The 23,066-nt window shown below is 34.0% G+C and overlaps 1 protein-coding gene across 1 annotated transcript; it reads left to right on the forward strand.

Annotated features, from left to right (window-relative positions):
- Positions 1 to 41: 41 nt before the first annotated feature.
- Positions 42 to 22,614, forward strand: LOC133201169 (uncharacterized). Its single transcript, XM_061336950.1, has 14 exons — positions 42 to 181; positions 3,719 to 4,147; positions 7,285 to 7,355; positions 14,344 to 14,536; positions 15,300 to 15,317; positions 15,417 to 15,605; positions 15,732 to 15,992; positions 16,464 to 16,550; positions 16,682 to 16,761; positions 18,483 to 18,531; positions 19,823 to 19,848; positions 19,948 to 20,043; positions 20,435 to 20,506; positions 21,090 to 22,614. The coding sequence occupies exons 1-14, from the start codon at positions 178 to 180 to the stop codon at positions 21,201 to 21,203; spliced, it is 1,689 nt and encodes a 562-aa protein (XP_061192934.1). The 5' UTR covers positions 42 to 177; the 3' UTR covers positions 21,204 to 22,614.
- Positions 22,615 to 23,066: the final 452 nt, after the last annotated feature.

Raw genomic sequence — 23,066 nt, forward strand, 5'->3', positions numbered from 1 at the left:
CTAATTAATTTGTAAATGCAACGCTGAACTCCCCCTGTGAGGTGGAAGTGGAATCGCCCAAGTTTGTTGACATTTGAGAACTTCCTTTCGGCTGTGTATACAACATGTGGATGGCAAAGGAGGTATATTTACCCATATGCTGACATAAAATACCGGGTTTGTGGGATCTTCTCTGTCATGGGTGAGTATTTCTACATAAATCGGTTGGTTATTCGAGAATCGCAGACCATGTTAAAAATGTCGAAGCATGACACTCGAGCAATAAACATTAGCTGCTTGGTTCTATACATTTGAAAAATTCTCCGCACTGCGTGTTTACATATTATATTCAGAGGTTACCATTTACATATCGTAGTTAACTTTGTTTTTGAACTCTTTGTCAACGCAGACATTTTTTATAAGGATAAATATCAGTAGATTAGCTTTTGCAAATTACCCAGAAAAATTCAAGATGGCGGATCATTGGAACCCTCATCATCAACATTATCAGACACGAAAAGGCATGCGGCCTACTGAGAAAAGACCTGGTTAGACGAGTTGGTTATTTAAGACATAAAACATCACACCAGACACCCTGTGTTGGTTGTTGAATATGTGACAGAGGTGAATTTGAAACTAGGGGGAAAATGTAACAGAATATGTGTTAACACAGGGATATAATTAGTTTCATGCTATCTCTTCACAGGAACCTGACCTAGGTCAATATTTATGAGTCACTTCTAAATGCTCTTTTTGTCCAAACCATGTTATACTGAGATAAAATCATTGAAAACTTTCATGTACCTGAGGAATCAGTTCCCTTACAAGTACATAAATGGCAGGTTTACAATGCACCTTTGTATATAGGTATAAATTTTGTGTTCAGATGTATTGTATTTGAAATTGTTGATTATTGACACATGTGCACATATTTCTGGTAGTACATACAGTCATACTAAGCTTCAGTTACACTACATATATAACCAGACAATTGTCATTTAATGCGTTTCATGGCCAATTGTGTATTGACTGGTTAGTCTTACTTAGCTTAACCAATCAACATATTCTTATTTATTAGAAGTATGTTTACAAAATGAGAAAGGGTTAATTATTGAATGCATACATAAAGCAAAGAGACACAAAAGATCAACCAAGTCTAAGATTTCCTGTAGAAACATCATGTACATATATGTACTATGATATTAAGTCTATTAGGTAGTGATGGGCCGATTGTCGCCGACGATCGATTGTCGGTCGTTAGGAGCTCTTCGATACTACTAATCGATTACAAAATAAATGTCGCCGACATCGCTGACAAAAAATAATATTGTAATACTTTAATTTTATTACCAAATCCACGTGCAAAGAGTTTTAAAGTAGTGATGAATGTTTAAAATATCGAAGGTATCCTTGCCATGTTGATATTTACCGCCATGATTGATTATAGGGTCAGACTAATAACAGAAAAACGGACAATATTAAGAGGTTTACTACCGTATACACAGGAAAATATTAATAGTACAGACGATCTGTAAACGTTATTAAAATCAGGAATACAGGTCCAAATTCTGGATAACTACTTTTTAAACTTGTAAGTCCAAGAAATAAATAAATGTAATGCAAGATGGGACTAATATCAGTAATATTCCCCCATTCAATATTTTTAATGAGAATTTTTTGTAAAACAAATTCCCATTCAATATATTTTTTTTAAAGTAAAGAAATTCTTTTTTTCCACTTCAATAAAGGAAAAAATGAATAAACATATATGAATATAATTAATTAAATGATTTTTTGGGGGGGAAATCTGAACTTAAATCTGAATAAGTTTAACTTTTTATATTTATTTCATTTAAGTTAAAGATTCGATTATAATCGATTATTAATCGATTATGTGCAGCCGATTATTACCGATAATCGATTATGATTTTTTTCCGATTTCCCATCACTACTATTAGGATTGTCATGAAATCCCCCCCCCCCTTCTAATTCTCATGTTTCCTGTGATATCTTTTAAATTTCAGTAACATTGATGAATCAATAAGCTTTGATGTAGCTGATCACTTTAAGCTACTGTTAACACTTTTTATTCACAAGAACTTTATTTCGCGTAATTACGTGAGATGGTCTGCTTGCGAAAATTTAATTCTCGCGTATACATGTAATTTTATTAGCAAAAAACATATACAGCAAAAACCTCCATTCGTGAAAATTTTGTCTCCCTTATAACATGTATAAATACCAAATATATATCTCGCTAAAATAAGGTGTTGCAAAAATTAGATGATCTACTGTATTTCACTTCTGTAAAAAAAATACTTTGGGTGTAATAAAATTGTTTCATTTGGTGTCAGTTTGGACAACGAGGTACTGATCTTGCTGAAACATATAATAGTAAATGATTAAAATGGTTTGCATTATTCCCATCCCTCCGAAAAGAAAATGGATGTTTTGAAAGAGAAAAGCAAATATTTTCAGATACTCCCCGTAATTTGAATTATCTACACTATGTAACAAACAGAACAATCATTTGACGATCATTCATCAAGTGTCATTTCATTTTCAAATAAAACTGTGTGACTAAGCTAAATAACCACAATAAAATGTTGCAATCTAACAATTAAATTGTTTATCAACAGATCAGTCAGTGTTAAATTTGTGTTACTTGTATACAACTTGAAAATGAATAAAACATACTAGGACTTCTCATCCTATCATTTTTTTAATTTTTCAAAATCAATTTACATGTAGTATTCCTGCAATCCCTCTCAAAGATTGTTATCTATACTTAAGTGTTTATTGTTTTAAGTGTGAGAGTAATTTTGAGGAAACAATTCTTATTAACTAAAAAGTAACTAATTGGGCTACTAGAATTTTTTTTATCTTCTGTGGATCATAAATTTTATGATTTCAGGGTAAGAAAAAAAATTCAGTGACAACTTGTCCCAGGGGATAGGTATGAAATCATACCCACTTGTTCCTATGATGATTTTACTTGTTCCTTTATATAAAGCCTGTTTTTCACAAAATCATAAAAAAGATTAAAGCTTGGTTTAGATCTCTTCTCAAACTGTGATCATGGATGTACATATGTTCATTTAAATTCAGAGTTGAAGTCTCTTGTCAAATTTTGAAGCACTTTTTGTATTATTGACTTTATCACTGGATATAATCAGAAGAAAATTATCAGTAATCATGCAAAAAATTTTACTCGCCACCAGGAACAGGCAGATAATGTCATCCACTTGTCCTTGGTCGATTTTCACTCGTCCAGGACAAGTGGACAAGTGCTTTTTTTGCACCCTGAAAATATTCATGACTGACTTATCAGAAGGCCTTCTCAATGTGTTGGATTTCAGATGTGATCAGAGATTCAGAGTGGTTTTTGCTTAGTTTAGGTAGTCTTGTTTGCTAGATATACTTACTTACTTTACTTTTTTTATGCAGTTCAATCAAGCATCAGGTTATTTGATTGATCAACATGTGATCAAATCAATTTCCATGCTTGTCACAAGTTTATTAATGAGTATCTTATAAAAGCTTTATATATAATATTTCTTTAGTGAATATTTGTATTTAGCTTATGATGATGTTAAATTTAGCAGAAATAAATATTCATAAATGAGTAGGTCAGTGTTTGAAGTTCTTCAGAGAAATAATTCTAAAGATAGAAAATTTTATTTTTCCATGCCAATCAGCAGGAGGAGTCAGTAAAATGATTGATGTACATATGTTACAGGTCAGAAATCATCAAAGCCGAGAGACTTGGATGGGGAACCTTCCCCCACACCTCGCAAGTCTCCGAAGCGGGGAGGAATGAGGCACCATGAGAGATCAGAAATAGAATCCCCACTGAGATCAGAGTCCGCTCCCGTTATGGAGCAGAGATCCAGTATAGGGGACTCGCCAAGTCTTCCGAAGAGCAGGTCCTTAAATATGGCGTCTTCTAGCTCGGAACAAGAAACAGACTATGATCAACAAGACACAGACTATGAGCAAAAGGAAAATGTTCCTCAGACGTGGACAGAAAAATCCATTCCTGATAGTCCCCTAAGAATGAATGGCACTGGCACAGAGCCATTAACACCAAAGACAGTCAATGGAGGTATGCTTCCTCGGGCGGCCTCTACACCAGCAGCCTATGGGATGTTATGTACAGAACAATTACGTAAGTAACGCAGATTATTTACAAGAATGCAGAAACTTGAAAACAAACATCTCACTTGATAAACATGATAAATATCAGATGTTTGTCCAGAAAAACAACATTTTGAGTGACATTCACAGATGCACATGTATTTTGTAATTTTTGAGATAATGATGCATAAAAACTTAAACAACAAAATGTGTTCATGAAGGGTAGAGATTTTCATAAATGCCATCGTCACAAACAGAAAAATAAGTGTGTTTATTGCTCTATTTTTATTTTTTTCATTTTTTTTTTTACACACCATTTAGAAAGGAAAGCTTTCTGCTGTTTTCTGGAAATATCTTTGGAAAATATTAAGGAGTTGAAAAACATAGTATTTTTTAATTTGTTTACATTACTCATTATAAAACAAGGATTTGAAGTAGAATAGGCATTTCCAAATGAAGTTAAATGTTGTTCTATACTTTTGAATTAAATGAGGGTCCATCAAAAATTACATAGCCTTTTGTCATAACTTTTATTTAGCATCATATTATGACCAAATTTGGTAGAAATATTTCAACAGTAAATTCAAATGATTTGAATAACGAAGAACAAATATGATATTTTTCAACATGTTCAAAAATTAAAACTGCAAAAAAGGGGTTATATTGCCTCGTTGAACAGAAATCAATTGCAAAAGACAGGTAGTCCTCATTGAATAGGGAGGAAAAAAATGATGCCTTAGGATGTCATAGAGCAGCGAGTAGCAACATAATTTTGTGTTGTACTAGGGAAAACTCCATAAGTAACTCAGAAAATGTTGGAATAAGCAGAAAGGACTATATTCTGTAGTGGCCAGTATCTGCCCCCAAAATAAAACTTTGATGGAGAAATCTTTAATTATGTTCTAAACCAGGTGGATATTTGCAGACTTCAAAGCATTAAATATTTTTATCAATTATGACATCATTAGTTAGATATGACGTCAATAAAATGACGTAAATTCCAAATTGCAATGATTTTGAGAGAAAATATTGTATTTTACGTCGGTATTTTGATTGGAAATTATCGAGCGCAGGTCTGCTCAGACTAGATCTTTTGATATAATGTGTAGAATGATAATATCAATGAAATATGTGAATATGGTACCTGAGCAAGCTTGCGCTCTATAAATACTATAGTCAAAATTGAACAAACTCTGTGCATTTTGGCCTCTATTTTAAAAATAACGGAAATCCAAATAGTTTGTGACGTCACAGAGACAAGAAAAGCCAACTATTTTTTTCAATTTCATAATATATTGTCTTAATTTGGATTATTTTATACAATATATACACTTTTGCTCATTTCAAGAGATTTTCAAAATTTGACTATTATGGGGGCAGGAATACGCCCTTACCGTTTATAGTTCTTTATATCAAACTAGCTTTGTGTGTATGAATAAATGACACAGGAATTTTTTTGAGTTTTAGAGACTTCATATTGGCATCCAATGTAATGGATTATTCATAAAAAAGGGTAAAAAAAAAAAAAAACTGTAAGTAGCGTTGTGAAATGGGATGTGCACTTCACTGTTGCGGTACTTGTAAAACCAGAGTTATGTTGTTTTAAAAAAAAATGAAGACATGCATTGACAAACTATCTTGATACTCGAATAACTGTAAGCAAAAGAAGGTGTAAATTGTTAAAGAAACTTGTTTTAATGATTAGATAAGTCACTAAAGACCGTGACACAGTGTGTGAAATGTAGAGGGGGAGTATTACTGAGAAACTGTCGTGACATTTTGTGTTTGACATAAATTAGCAGGAGTGCTCTGTGGTGACAAAACATTGATTTTAAAATAATGTAATGTGAATTCCGTCTGATCAAATGAAATGAAACTGCACACGTCAACATGATCAAAATAAGGTTTTTACATGTGATAGTAGGTTTATTTTAGATTTCTTAAAAATGATATGAAAAAGAGTGCCATTTTCTAGGTATTTTTTTTTTTTTACAGATGTATCATTTTAATAGAGCAGACAAAGTTAAACTTTGAAATGATTGATTGATACACGACTAAATAAAATTAAACTTGCACAATAAATGGTTATTTTTTTGTATACTGTATACTATAATCACTTCATTCAGATATGTTGACTATTTAAATGTAATTGCCAGGATATAATTATCTGATTAGTTTAACAAGATTTAAATTATTATTATTATTTTTTTTTTATCTTTTTTGATGTCCTCCATTAACATACATTGACAAAATCTATTGGTGATTTTTAGTGTGACAGATGGAGGCATTGAATTAGTCAAGGTGTGATGCATAAATTAATAGTAACACCCCCCCCTACCCCCCCCCCCCCCCCAAAAAAAAAGTAAGAAAAATCAATTTGACTCCGACTTTTTAAAATATTTCATAATTATAGATCAGATAAAAAGAACAAGCTCTACAAAGAGATTAAGGGATTTTTTTTTAAAAAATAATATCAGATAGATATTACCTAATTAATTTCATGTAGAAAAGCCTATGGGCAAAGTATATTTTTCATTAATTTAAAGTAAAGAAATGAGTTTTGGGGGGAAAAAAGATGTAGTAAAAAGATCAATAAAAATACTCTTTATAATTTGATGTATAACTATTTAAAATTTGAAGGTATAACTGTGCAAATTTTAGAGAAAGTAATTTTGAACAGATATTTCAAGGAGACATAATAACGTATAATTCACACTGAATTAAAGGATTGTTGTTTAAAATTTAAACTTTGAAAATTATTTTAATTAATCTCACAAACCAATCTGACATAATAGCTGATATAGATTATTTTTTTCTCTGTTAGTCACCCATGGTGATATCCACTCTTCGTCAATGTTTCTAACATCAAGTGGAGAAATTGCAATCTTCCAAGGAGGCTGAAAGTGTCAAGAATAAGCTATATGTTGGATATTATTTGGGCTGTAGTCCATTCATGCCAATTATGTGATATTTTTGAGGGGTTTATGCTATAGTGTCTGATAATTTTAACTAGTCTTTCTGTACTCCATTTCAGACTTACAGGTACCATTAAATTTTAAAATTTCTGGTCACCATCAAAAAAAAAAAAAAAAAAAAAAAAATCAGGCATTGACAAAATATTTTTGTCTTACCTGTAACCTTTAACTAATGTAATTTTAATTTGTGTAGATATAAACACAGACTCTGACCAGGACCACACAGATCAAAGTGATGATGAAGCCCTAACACCTGTCAGTCAGGTAAGTGATGATAAAGGTTAACACCTGTCAGCCAGGTAAGTGATGATAAAGGTTAACACCTGTTAGTCAGGTAAGTGATGATGAAGCTAAACCGTCAGTCAGGTAAGCAATGATGAAGTCTTACACAGGTAAGTGATGATGAAGTCTTACACAGGTAAGTGATGATGAAGTCTTACACAGGTAAGTGATGGTGAAGTCTTACACACGTAAGCAATGATGAAGTCTTACACACGTAAGCAATGATGAAGTCTTACACAGGTAAGCAATGATGAAGTCTTACACAGGTAAGCAATGATGAAGTCTTACACAGGTAAGCAATGATGAAGTCTTACACAGGTAAGTGATAATGAAGTCTTACACAGGTAAGCAATGATGAAGTCTTACACAGGTAAAGAAATGATGAAGTCTTACACAGGTAAGCAATGATGAAGTCTTACACAGGTAAGCAATGATGAAGTCTTACACAGGTAAATGATGATGAAGTCTTAACACCCATTAAATAGGTAAGTGATGACAAAAGTTAACATGTTTTAGTAAGATAAGTGATGATGAAGCCTTACATGGAACACCTGTCTGTCAAGTAAGTGATGTTGTAGTCCTTACACCTATCAGGTAGGTAAGTGATGATGAAGTCTATTTACCTGTCAGTCAGGATAGTGATGATGAAATTTTAACACCTGTCAGCCAGGTAAGTGACAGTGACAAAGTTTTAACACCTGTCAGTTAGGAAATTTTGATAGGGATTTGACATCTGTTTGTAAGGTTAGTGAAGATAACCTCTATTTGATTAGTAAGGAATGTGATAGAGATTTCACATCTGTTCGTGTTAGTAAGGTTAGATTGGTTAGGAGGAAGTTTGGTTCACTCTCTATCAGAAATGCGATGATTTGGGTGATGATAATGATAAAGTAGGGGCTTCAGCTTATTAAGTTGGTGGTGAAGAAACTGAATGATGTATATCAAGTTAGTGCTAATTTGAGAAATTCTTTAATATTTTATAGTTAGTCATTTAGCTAAACCCAATATGATACTTGAACTCATTCATAAATGTTTCTGTATTAGATTTCTGAATTAGATTTTTACCATACTTTGAAACTTGTGATTACCAGATTTATCATTTTTTGACATCTCTCTCTCCCCTTTTATGCAATTGAAGACTGTCAACTGCATCCTCAGTTAAAAACAAATCAAATTATATGACATAGTATATTGAATTATGTGGTATTTCCATGGTATAAAAGTATTTATAAAATTATTTACAAGCATAAAAATCAATACTTTGCCTCCAATTTAGATTACTGAGTAATTTTACTTCAATACATCAGTCTCAATGATTCATCTGTTCCACTAAAGGATATGACAGAGATTAATTCAAATAGGTGTGGAGTTGATACTGGACAAAATGGCACTGGATTATAATGGTTACCATGGAGATTTTAGTGACTTTGTCAGGTGATAGCATTGATTATAATCCAAGGGACAAGATATTCTCTTGCTTGGAATTTTTAGCTCACCTGAGCCGAAGGCTCAAGTGAGCTTTTCTGATCACATTTTGTCCGTCGTCCGTCCGTCCGTCTGTCCGTCTGTCTGTCCGTCCGTCTGTAAACTTTTCACATTTTTGACTTCTTCTCAAGAACCACTGGGCCAATTTTTACCAAACTTGGTACAAAGCATCCTTGGGTAAAGGGGAATTTAAATTGTTAAAATGAAGGGCCAAGTCCCATCACAAGGGGAGATAATCAAGAGAAGACAAAAATAGGGTGGGGTCATTAAAAAATCTTCTTCTCAAGAACCACAGGGCCAGTAAAGCTGAAACTTATATGGAAGCATCCTGGGGAAGTGTAGATTCTAAATTGTTCAAATCATGACCCCCGGGGGTAGGGCGGGGCCACAATAGGGAATCCAAGTTTTACATTGAAATATATATAGGAAAAATCTTTAAAAATCTTCTTCTCAAGAACCACAGGGCCAGAAAAGCTGAAACTTATGTGGAAGCATCCTGGGGTAGTGTAGATTCTAAATTGTTCAAATCATGACCCCCGGGGGTAGGGCGGGGCCACAATAGGAAATACAAGTTTTACATTGAAATATATAGGAGAAATCTTTAAAAATCTTCTTCTCAAGAACCACTGGGCCAGAAAAGCTGAAACTTATGTGGAAGCATCCTCAAGTAGTGTACACTCTAAATTGTTCAAATCATGACCCAGGGGATAGGGCGGGGCCACAATAGGGGGAATCCCAAGTTTTACATTGAAATATATAGGAAAAATCTTTAAAAATCTTCTCAAGAACCACTGGACCAGAAAAACTGAAACTTATGTGGAAGCATCCTGGGGTAGTGTAGATTCTAAATTGTTCAAATCATGGCCCCTGGGAGGAGGATGGGGCCACAATAGGTATTGCAAGGGGGGGAGTCTGGTAATGAACAGCATGGCCAAAGTTACTCAGGTGAGTGATGTGGCCCATGGGCCTCTTGTTGAAGAGTTATCTGCCCTTGACGAAAAACCCAAAAATTTAATTTGATCAAAATGTCTGTGGCAAATGATTCAATTTATTTCATATTTTAATAAAGAGAGAGTTTATGCATATTTTCACCAAGAGCTCTACATGAAATTCAAATTACTTCTTACAATATCTTAATAAAACCTGCGCTCCCCATAGACTTCATTGTAAAATTCAAGGTGCAATTTATTTGACAATTCCTTTGGTGGAGTATTTTTATTTAATAATACCAGGGGTTTTGAAAAGACACCAATTGATGCAAAATTCTCGTATAATGTTCAAAGAAAAATATACGAAAATTACTAAACATATATTCTAGATGTTTTGTTTATCCAAATTTGTTTAAGAAGAAGTGTACAACAGAATATATAGACATTAAAATGTAGCACACAGTTCCTTTTAGTATTGGAACTTTTACTCCAAGGAAAACGACAATAGAGTTCAAACTACGTTGCATATGTCCTTAAGGGATCAGAAAAGCTCTCTTGAACCATATTGGATCAGATGAACTTCCAGGTCAAAACAGAAAAAGAGACCCAAGTTCAAGAAAATCAAGCCAGGCTGATGGATTTGAGAATTAATGCATCTATGATCTACATTTTATTAGCTCACCTGAGCTGAAAGCTCAAGTGAGCTTTTCTGATCACCCGTTGTCCGTCGTCCGTCCGTCCGTCCGTCTGTCTGTCCGTCCGTCCCTCTGTAAACTTTTCACATTTTCAACTTCTTCTCAAGAACCACTGGGCAAATTTTAACCAAACTTGGTACAAAGCATCCTTGGGTGAAGGGGAGTTTAAATTGTTAAAATAAAGGGCCAAGCCCGCTTCCAAGGGGAGATAATCAAGAAAAGACAAAAATAGGGTGGGGTCATTAAAAAATCTTCTTCTCAAGAACCACTGGGCCAGAAAAGCTGAAACTTATGTGAAAGCATCCTGGGGTAGTGTAGATTCTAAATTGTTAAAATCATGACCCCCGGGGGTAGGGCGGGGCCACAATAGGGAATCCAAGTTTTACATTGAAAAATGTAGAAAAAATCTTTAAAAATCTTCTTCTCAAGAACCACTGGGCCAGAAAAGCTGAAACTTATGTGGAAGCATCCTGGGGTAGTGTAGATTCTAAATTGTTAAAATCATGACCCCCGGGGGTAGGGCGGGGCCACAATAGGGAATCCAAGTTTTACATTGAAAAATGTAGAAAAAAATCTTTAAAAATCTTCTTTTCAAGAACCACTGGGCCAGAAAAGCTGAAACTTATGTGGAAGCATCCTGGGGTAGTGTAGATTTTAAATTGTAAAAACCATGACCCCCGGGGGTAGGGCGGGGCCACAATAGGGAATCCAAGTTTTACATTGAAATATGTAGAAAATATCTTTAAAAATCTTGTTCTCAAGAACCACTGGGCCAGAAAAGCTGAAACTTATGTGGAAGCATCCTGGGGTAGTGTAGATTCTAAATTGTTCAAATCATGACCCCGGGGGTAGGGCGGGGCCACAATAGGGAATCCAAGTTTTACATTGAAATATGTAGAAAAAATCTTTAAAAATTTTCTTCTCAAGAACCACTGGGCCAGAAAAGCTGAAACTTATGTGGAAGCATCCTGGGGTAGTGTAGATTCTAAATTGTAAAAACCATGACCCCCAGGGGTAGGGCGGGGCCACAATAGGGAATCCAAGTTTTACATTGAATTATGTAGAAAATATCTTTAAAAATCTTGTTCTCAAGAACCACTGGGCCAGAAAAGCTGAAACTTATGTGGAAGCATCCTGGGGTAGTGTAGATTCTAAATTGTTCAAATCATGACCCCTGGGGTAGGGCGGGGCCACAATAGGTATTACAAGGGGGAAATCGGGTGAAAAACAGCAAGGCCAAAGTTACTCAGGTGAGCGTTGTGGCCCATGGGCCTCTTGTTCTTTCGGTCATTTTGATTTTACAGTATGTACTATTTAATATGGAGTTGTAAATGGATTGATTTTCATTATTTATATATGTTGACAAATTATGACAGGAATACATGTAGGAAGTCCCAAATAAGGCTCCAGTTAGAACTTTACTTTTTGAATATGACTCTATCAAATTTGTATGAATTCTAATAGTTTAAACTCTGAGAAAATTATGTCTTGTATATACATCTGAGTTATTTTGTTTTGTTTGTTTTTTTATTTGCATCATGAATTCATTATGCCATTCTATTAATTTATTACTTTGGCTCTGTGACAGAATACTTTTTAGCTCACCTGAGCCGAAGGCTCAAGTGAGCTTTTCTGATCACATTTTGTCTGTAGTCCGTCTGTCTGTCCGTCTGTAAACTTTTCACATTTTCGACTTCTTCTCCAGAACTACTGGGCCAATTTCAACCAAACTTGCCACAAAGTATCCTTGGGTGAAGGGGATTCAAATTTGTTCAAATGAAGGGCCACGCCTTCTTCCAAGGGGAGATAATTAAGAATTCGTGAAAAATTAATGGCATCATTAAAAAATCTTCTTCTCAAGAACCACTGTGCTTGAAAATATGAAACTTATGTGGAAGCATCCTCAGGTAATGTAGATTCAAGTTTGTTCAAATCATGACCCCTAGGGGTCAGTGGGGCCACAATGGGCAATCAAAGTTTTACATAGGAATATATAGGAAAAATCTTTAAAAATCTCCTTCTCAAGAACAGCAAAGCCATGATTGGTCATATTTATATGGTAGCATCCTCAGATAGTGTAGATTCAAGTTTGTTCAAATCATGACCCCCAGGGGTCGGGTGGGGCCACAATGGGCGATCAAAGTTTTACATAGGAATATATAGGAAAAATCTTTAAAAATCTTTTTCTCAAGAACAGCAAAGCCATGATTGGTCATATTTATATGATAGCATCCTCAGATAGTGTAGATTCAAGTTTGTTCAAATCATGACCCCCAGGGGTCGGTTGGGGCCACAATGGGCGATCAAAGTTTTACATAGGAATATATAGGAAAAATCTTTAAAAATCTTCTTCTCAAGAACAGCAAAGCCATGATTGGTCATATTTACATGGAAGCATCCTCAGGTAGTGTAGATTCAAGTTTGTTCAAATCATGACCCCCAGGGTCGGGTGGGGCCACAACAGGCAATCAAAGTTTTACATAGGAATATATAGGAAAAATCTTTAAAAATCTTCTTCTCAAGAACAGCAAAGCCATGATTGGTCATATTTACATGGAAGCATCCTCAGATAGTGTACATTCAAATTTGTTCAACTCATGACCCCCAGGGGTCGGATGGGGCCACAATGGGCGATCAAAGTTTTACATAGGAATATATAGGAAAAATCTTTAAAAATCTTCTTCTCAAGAACAGCAAAGCCATGATTGGTCATATTTAAATGGAAGCATCCTCAGATAGTGTAGATTCAAATTTGTTCAATTCATAACACCCCCCCCCCCCAACCCCTGAATTACTTTTATATTTAAACTTTTCAACCTTTCAAGACTCAACTGATTTCTGCTTTTCCTAGCCATAGTGCTCAGGTGAGCGATGTGGCCCCTGGGCCTCTTGTTTTTTTTGGGAAAAAAATTAAATTACAGGTTATATTTAATGAAAATATCCATTTTCACAAAATTAAGTATAAGATATTATATAAAATGTAAATGTAAATTACTTTGAAAAATTGTTACATGTAATTTTCTATCGCACATATGTGACGTATGTATAAAAGAATCACAAGGAAACATGCAGAACGATTTTGTCATAAGCTTGGTTTAATTTGGATGTTTAAAGAATTTTTACCATACTCCAAGGACAAAATAAATAAACAAATAAATGAACAAAATAAGCCATTGCCAACCATAGTAAACAAAAGATGGGAGTTCTATATTGTGTTTTAAAAGAACTGTTACAGGAGAAGGCAGTAATGGGGACTTTATATTCATAGTGCGAAGGGTGTGGAGGTACTCACACTTAGGTAACACGTGAATAAGCATAACTCGAAACAAGTTCACACTGTTCAATTCTGTCATGAAGTGCTGTCACGAACGACCTTTTTGTAGTTACATTAAAATGTAAACATTTATACAAAGGAGATGGTGGATTTAATAATCTGGGAGTACTTGGCTGAGTGTAACATGTGCTAGGGTCTATATTACACATCAGCATATAATAATGCTATCTTGATAGTGTTTCCCATTTTACAAGTATTTTAATCTCAAAATTCTTTTTTTTTTTTTTGAAAAATCTTCAGAGTGCATTCCATGAATAAGTATTATATGTATTTGCTTTTAAATGTTCATAGATCACAAGTCCACCTTGATTTGTGTAGGTGCTGCCAGTAGAACAAACCAGCGGGGATAAACTTTCCTGTATTTATTATTTTTTATTTACTGTGTTGCAATGTTTATTCTCCAACACACAACAGGTTATCTGACATATATTTAGAAGAATAACATGTCAATTTGAATATGAGTCTTCATTTTTGAAAGATATAATAGGAACAATTTTTGTCTAATAATGGTTTTATGGTTTTAATAGGACTACTATGAAAAGAAGGCGGTTCTAGACTATGGAAAGTTTTACAATACTAGTTACCTGGGTGAGGGGAAAAGCAACTACCTGAAGAAGGCCCCCCTAAATCCCCGCCAGGACCACACCTCCCCCCACTTCCACCGGCCAGTCAACTTCTCTTACTCCAGGGACAAACCAGAATTTTTGAAACCCAAGAAAAGTTGGTTTATTTTGTATTCATTTGTTAGACTACTTCTCAGATTAAATGAAAATGTTGTTAGTGTAAGAATACTTTTTAAATTATATGTTTGCATGTATTTAAATTAGCAGACAGATGGTAGCTTGAAACGCACCTAAATATGATTTAATACCGTTGAAATGAGTACATTTAAAAAGGTTTTTTCATATAATTCATAATCATGATAACCTCCGCTAATTTCCTTAAAACTGCAATGAAGATATGTTGTCCAAATTTTGACTTAAGTCACACTGTGTTGTGTCAAGGTTTTGTATGATTTCTCAGTTTCCATAGAAAATAACTCTAAATATCTCAACAGATAAATTTTTTACTATGTGTTAGAATATAAAACCAGTACTTAAAGGTCATTTGATGTGCACTACACCTCAGTCATGGAACAAAACACCTATTAAATTGCCAAGTGTGTACAGTTCAAAACAGTACATTCTGTGTGTATCATTGAAATATGTTTTTCTCTATGGTAAACATCTATCTTTAAGTATTTCATTAAAACTTGAGAGAAAGTAATCTCAGAAATCTACAATTTATTGGGGGACTCTCTTATTTTTATGTTTTTTATGTGTACTAAAAGCCTTTTGTTTATAAAGAAAAAAAAGGAATGTTTTTTAATCTGTGAAAGCCTTGTCACTACTCAGTGTTAGATTTCAACAGATTTTTCTAACCATCTGGTGTGATATATGTTTTACCAACAACTTTAATATCTTTTAACACATTTTTTTTCCAGGTGGTATGGCTGCATTAGGTAAGTGTGATCATTCAGTAAAGCAAAATGTTTCTTCAGTAATCATCCCTTGCAAAACCAAGCCCATATTAATGTTATTGCTTTTTTTTTCACCATCAGCTACTGGCACGAAAGTGGTGGTAAAGCGAACGAGGCGGGTTTCCTCTTCCTCTGAGCTCCGCAACGAGGAGGCTGTGAGGATGAGCATGTTCCCCGCTGCCAAGCCCCCACCCCCCAATGAGATCACCAAGATAGAAAGAGAGGACTGGCCTGGACCTCCATGTCCAGCAGCCATTCTACCAGAAATTTGTAAGATTTCAGAGAAAAAAAGTGATTTAGTACTAGAAAAGCATATGACCCATTTTATCAGGGGTTGTGATCATATTAAACAATTACAAACAAAGAACATGTATCAATAATTTTTTAATTATATAGTGAGACAGCGACGTAAAAGTCGCGGTGAAACAGATGAAGAGGATGAAGAAATGCCCCCAGAGGACCCTAAAATTACCAAAGAAATAGAGGAACTCTCCAAATTTAAAGACCAGTCTGGTATAGGCAAAATTATATATAAAGAACTGGAGGAAAAGCGAGCACATCCTGTGAAGGCTTTAGATCCATGGAAAGCTTCTAGAGTGCCAAGTGCTGATCATGAACCTCGATACAGCACACGGTACCAGTCCCCAATGTTTGCCTGTAAGTGTAAACTAAACAGCACACAAAATCAGTAGCCTTTATGATATTGATTCCTAAAGTTTGTATGGAAGTTTGATTTATGATATACAATGTATGCTTACAAAACAACCCTCAAAATCAGCAAATCTCTCTTTCAGAAAGGGAGTAAACATTACAAAAATTAATATGGCATGTTATTTTCATCAATACTAATTAACTTTGCTCTCAACTTTTCAATTTCTCAACTAACAAACAAGCAGATACTCTGTTTACTATGTTTGACTCATTGTATTATGATAGTTTTTTTTTTTCTTCCTGTCACATGCTCAGTTGACATCTCTATTTTGGTGAATATATGTTCTAGTTTTTTGAAACCTATCTTGGATGACTCACAGCCCAAGGTTACCTACAAGTACTGGTAGTCAGGTACATACAGTTTTATTATTGTACCTACATTTTTTGCTGTTTGACAGATCTATTTGATTTTTGCAGCTCCCTCTAGATTCCTGGATCGACCACGTCGGTATTGGGATGATAGTGATATATCACGAGGCTATAGAACTATGTCCACACATCCAGGTACAGGCATTCTATTGAGGATTTACACCACTTAATCTTTGGCAAATGCAAACTTCATTGATAATGTTGTTGAGATTCAGAGAGGTGTTTTGATGGTTTGCTTTAATGTTAAGAACAATTCTTTCTTACAGTACGAAGAACTAGTTATTCTCTAACTCCAAGGGCTGCCACTCTTCCTGTTTCGGGCACTTTTGGAGGTCATCTTAGCTATGTGAGTAATAAGCGCCATCTTATTTTTTTTTTTTCCACCCACAGGGATAGCCATTAACTTTCAGATTCACTTGCCCTTCGGGCAAGTGATCCCAAACTTTGACTTGTCCGAATGCAAAACTTGGTTGCCCAAAATTAGGAAAGAATTTAAGAAGAAAATTATTAATTACTGTAAAGTTATGATAAGGAAAAAAGTGACCAAATACACTACTGTCAATTTGGAAAGTTGAGCTACTTGAAAAAAAATTGATGCTGCATTTGTAAATAAATGTATACCACTGTACTTGTAAATTTAATCTGTTAACACACACTGCCATGCAGCAATAAACCTCCGTTTCCATTTAATAAAATTCTTATTTCTAAAAATTATTTTCGGTAGGATCCTTCTATGAATCGTGATTTTCAGAGATAACTGTGAAGCACCGCTAAAAGAAGATATTTGATACCAAACATACATCTTCTTGATCAGGATACATCGTGTTACACTGTACTTATATTCTGCGTGTGAATAAATAATCCAATTTCTTAAAAGAAGTTAACAAAATTTTGTTAGACCTAGAACATATTTACTATGAAAGAAAATATTCACCCGATTATTAAATGAAATGTATAATCCAGAAATGCTAGCAAGGTATTCCGAATGCAAAAACATTTTCAGTCAGGTAAGTGGTGGAAATCAAGTGTTCAATTTATGTTTTATTTATAAATTAATGTAACTAAGTAAATATATACATTTGTCTGAGTAAAAATCACTTGCCCGATCGGACAAGTACGTCGACAATTTCACTTGCCCGAACTGAGAATTTACTTGTCCCGGGCAATCGGACAACCGTTAATGTCGATCCCTGACCCATATTTATATAAGATGTAGAAATTCAGAGCATTTCAGTAAGTTTGAAATTAAAATTCAGCTCATAAAATATGATCAACTTGCAAGTGAAATATTAGGTCCCCAGAGTCACTCAAGTGACCTATTGCTCTTTGTTTTTGTCTGCTGTCCTGTGCAAACTTTAGATCATTTTCAACTTCTCTGAAACCACTGAACCAATTTCAACCAATTTTGGCATATAGCATTTATGGGTGAAGAGGAGTAATTTACATGTGAAATATGAAATCCCAAGCATAACTGTAAAGTTATGGCCAAGGTTAAAATTTTTCAAAAGTAGGTCAAACTCCAGGGTCAAAATTGTTGGTACCCAATGGAAGATCTTGCCACAAGGATCATACCAGTGAAATATGATAGCCCTAGCACCCACTGTTCAAAAGTTATGGCCAAATTTAAAGTTTCTCAAAAGTAGGTCTAACTCAAAGGTCAAGGTCAAAGGTTCAAAATTGTTGGTACCTGAAGAAAGTTGGTGTCACAAGGAATACACGTGAAATGTGAAAGCCATAGCTCCAACCATTCAAAACATATGGGCAAGGTTTAAGTTTTTGCGTACAAACAGACAAACCGTATTGATAGCATTGGCAAATAGGGGCACATTTCTGAGTTTTTGCTGATTACCAAATTAATTATTTTGTTAATCCCTGATCATACTTTTTCTCTTGTTTTTCAAGTTTCAGTTTTTTTTGTGTTATCAAATAGTTATTAACCATTCCATAGATCCTTTACAAGGTTGTATTTTACTCAGTGACTGTAAAGGCCCTTGGGCCTCTTGTTTTTGTAAGGACCCAGAAAGGCATGACATATTTATATGAAAAATTTTTGCATATAACTTTCAGAGATACTATGATTTTGAAGATCTGGGATCCAGGAGTCATCCTTCAGCAAGTAAGTCTACAAATCAGACCTAGCAAGTCAGACCCAAAGTCTCAAACTCTTTAATTCAACAAAGTCAAATCCCATAAGTCACAGTAGTCAAAATCCATGAGTCAACTTGGTCAAACTTCATAAGTCACTTAATCAGACCCAGCAAGTCATTTTAGACTCGATTAGTGAACTTAGACCCCAGAGGTCATCTTAGACCCTTTAAGTCAATAAGTCACACAGACCTCATACATGTAAGTAACCTTTGTCAGTTACCCAAAGTCAGTCACTCTTAAGTCAATCTGAGTTTATCACCATTACTCAACATATATTGGACCTCACAAGTCAACCTTGTTGCTTACTCGCATTTTATCTAGTTAAGAGTGTTTGAACATTTCAAACTTCATGCTAACTTAAGTCTTTACATTTATTTTGTGTATCTTATTCTTCCAACTGTTTTCTCTTTGATAACTCAGAGAAATTTAAGTGTGTTAATTGTTGGATATTTACAACTGAATGTGAATTTCACCAGGTGAAAGCTCAAGTGCCTAATATACATGTCAATTTCCTGGACTATTGTGTCTGACGTCAATGGGCTGAGACTATGGAAATTAACATGGAATGCTTCTTATATTTATTTTACAAGACAGAATTTTTAATCTTTATTTACATTTTTATTTGACACATAAATGTAAATATAAGGAATCACTGTTTAGTTTGTTGGGTATACCAGGGACATTAATGACAGTTGGAAACATGGGATAAAAATATGCAAAATGGGTTTCGTCGGTTATGCAAATTATCCCACATTTCCACTGTCAATGATGCCCTGGCATACCCAAAAAACTAGACAGTGATTCCTTAAATCAATATTACATTTTTCTTTTCTTTTTTGACTTTGTTCTTGCTGTTGATTGTTTATATTGGATACAACAGTATATACTTTATTTTCCTGTGGAGGGGGAAAGAGATTGTGGTTCTTTCTACTGAACATCAAAGATGATTATAGCTGTGTCACACCAGCTCTAAATGAATACATGTATACTCATTTTAAAACACTTTAACAATTAATACTTTGAAAGTCTTAATTGGATGTAGAAAAGTTTATAGGTACTATCTTAAATCAGAGCTTTCTTGACCCTTTTCACTTGGGAATTTTTGTTAATTTTGGAGGAAAAAAGAGTCAATTTTCAATAGGAATTTTATTTATTTACTGTGCATTCATTGGATATTAAGCCTTGTTAATTTTTGGACCACATCATTTTTGTTTGTATCTGCATAATTAATTTTTTGTACTGTGTACTTACTTTTTCAGCTTCTTCTTCCACAGTTAATACAGAGGTATGTATTAATTCCATATTTTTACATGGTGTCTGGTATATTGAAAGTTTCTTTCTCATATTATGTTTATGATGAAAAATTAATGCTTTTATTTTGCAGCAAGAATCTTTTGCGACTTCCAGTATATTAGGAGGCCAAGGTATATCTATAATTTCTCTACAGAGAAGTACGTGGCACACAGAAGCTGATCCCCCGGTAAGTGCTCAATGTTCAACAGCCCCCCCCCCCCCTTTACCATATAAAAATTTTGCTTAAATGATGATTTTCTAAAAGTAATCTAAATAAACATGGAAATGCGAACAATTTCAGCATCCCTTGAAGAGCAAAATTTGACAAATATATATGGAAAAATAACTATTAACATGAAAACTTTTAATGGAATAATGAATTAATTCTAGTAAGAGTTATCTCTCTTGTTGGAGGGTTGATGAGCCTAAAAAAAAGTCAGATGTGTTATATGTCTGCATTCTTTCTGTGCTCTGTCTAAACCTTTGAAGTGCAACTATATATGTATGGAAAAGCTGTGCTGTTTAAAAGAATGAAGTTGATGGAAATGAAATTTAATCTTTTTTATAATGAATTGTAGATCTATCCATATGAAAAGCTGAAGATTAGTAATTTCGACTTGCCTAAAGATGTGGATAGAAATATGCTGGAGGTAAGCTCTCATGACTGGTTCACTTACATCAGATAAAAGTACAGAGAACCAGCTTACTTTTGATATGAAATCTTTAGACCCAGGTGAGCTATGTACATTGTCTTGCATTCAGGAGAGCAAAGAAAATGTCAAGCAATTACTTTTACTTTTGAAATGTATATATGTGAATCATAATAATATTGTTTCAAAAAAAAAAATTCAAGTTATGGGAAACAAATTCTGTAATAAAAAATCAAAACTTTTTACTTGTGACCAATAGTCCCATCCTAAAAACTAGTCAATTTGATTGGTTCTCTGTAAAATTTGGATTTTTGGAAAATTGTTTGGTTCTCTGTAAAATTTGGATGTATGGAAAATTGTTTGATGGGTTCTCTGTAAAATTTGAATGTTTGGAAAATTGTTTGATTGATTCTCTGTATAATATGTTTGGAAAATTGTTATACTTCTCCACAAAATCTGTCTACCCTCTGTTATCCAAAGTCAGCCAGGCTACTGAAGTAGGCAGTTAAGACAGACATTTCCTTTATCTCAGACTTTTAAATATCAGTACTTGTAAAAAAAAAATGCCTTCTTATTTTTCCAGATTCATTTACGTCCAGAGGACTTTAATCAACTGTTCAAAATGGATAGGGAACACTTCACAAGACTACCAGAATGGAAGCGTAATGACCTGAAAAGGAAAGCAGACCTATTTTAATTCCTTAGACCAGCATCATCCAAGTGATACAATGCAAGATGTTTTATTAATTTGAAATATGATTTATTTGCTTAAATCATGTTACCTCTGCCTTAGTAGGATATTGTGGACGTGTGGCCGTGCTGCATACAACATATCATTGACTTGTTATGTTAGACCGAGTTCGATTTAGTATCTTTGGAGTTACTACAGATCTGTAATGACAGTTGTTGTGTTATTATGATCTGATTTATTCTTGGCCAAACAACAGAACAATCAAGTTTAGACATGTTAGAACTAAGCTTACTGACTGTAGATGGTTTTCGCTTTATAATGTAGTGTAATTATGATAGTAAATGGGAATTCGTGGTACAGAGTATTGTGCTTAAGCTAATGGAACTACAATTGATGCTGTATTTAACATTGCGATACTGAAATCAAATATGCATATAGTGATTTTTTAGTCTTAGTGATTTTATAAACTGGGTTAGTGATTTTATTAAGTGTTAGTGATTTTTTTTCTTGTTAGTGATCAATAATTATTTTAGAAACATTATTTATGGGTGCTAAGCTTTATACGTGTATTTGCTCATGTGGCAGAAGCAGTCAGCAATTCTTGTCAGCTTTGTATTTTAATTTTTTTGTTATTTTCAAAAAAATGAATATAAGAGTTTTATATCATATCATGGTTTCAGAGTCCATAAAATCTAAACATTATGCATTTATTAGGATTATTTCCAGACAATCTGTGGTATTAAATAATACTTTATTTTGGGTGATGGTAATTGCTTATAAAAAAGAGAAAACATCTTAGTTTTTTTTTTTTTTTTTTTTTTTTGCTACAGAGCATAGATTTTGAGACTTTGTTAGGACTTAATGTGTTTATGGCATTATGATATTGTGTAATTTTTTTTTGAGTGATATTGTGGATGATATTACTGTGATTTATATATACAAATCCTTTTTGATTGCTTACTGGATGCAAGTATCTACTGTATGATGTTAATTCTTCTTAATGCATGGGCTTTATAAATTTCCACATCTACTTGCCTAATGTTTTATTTTCCCTAGTTTAAAGGGTATATCCACAGCGATTGTGATTCCTTGTGTATAAGTGTGTAAGGCAAAACAAATTCATTTTGTTTTAGGATGATGGTTGTTTTTGCAGGTATATGTATCTTGTAAGTTTTAGGCACTTTTTAGTGGTCTGAAAATGGGTAAAAAAGTAAATTCATGGGGCAATATTTTATGTTTAAAACTGTTTTTTGCTTTACATACATGTATATTTTTTTTTCTCTATTGAGTTATTTAATTCCAGTTATTGATGCTTTTACATGGAAAAAATAAATACATGCAGTATTAGGTAATTCATTGGAAATTGTGAATCTTTGATCAGTGTCTCTGATGAATAAAAAAAAACACCCAAATTGTCTGTTCTCTGTGAAGCTTTTTTTCAAACAAAGCTAGTGGCTGTGTATGATGCTTTGAGGTAAATCAGCCATCCAGCTATAGCAAAACTTTTAAAAACAAAACAACAACCCCCCCCCCCCCCCCCCCCCCCCCCCCAGTATTTTACCAATGACAGGGTTTTATATGAGGCCAGTAATATGAGACTTGTGGAACAATGACACAAATACATTTTATGGATATATACATGTATATACTTTTTAGAAATATTTTTTATTGTATGAGACAAAAGACTAAGTAAGATACCGCAACAACAGATTTTGCAGTAAACATTGCCTATATATTGAAGCTTTTCCTGAGAGATATCCTTTGCCCCTTATCTTGCTAACATTTACCTCAAATTTACAACTTTAACGAGGTTCGCTCCTGAGCGTTTGAGCAGATTTATATCTTAACCTATATTTCAAAAATTCTGCA

The sequence above is a fragment of the Saccostrea echinata genome, unplaced genomic scaffold (assembly GCF_033153115.1).
Source record: "Saccostrea echinata isolate AGI-Se365-2 ecotype Australia unplaced genomic scaffold, CSIRO_AGI_Sech_v1 ptg000042l, whole genome shotgun sequence".
Lineage (NCBI taxonomy): Eukaryota > Metazoa > Mollusca > Bivalvia > Ostreida > Ostreidae > Saccostrea > Saccostrea echinata.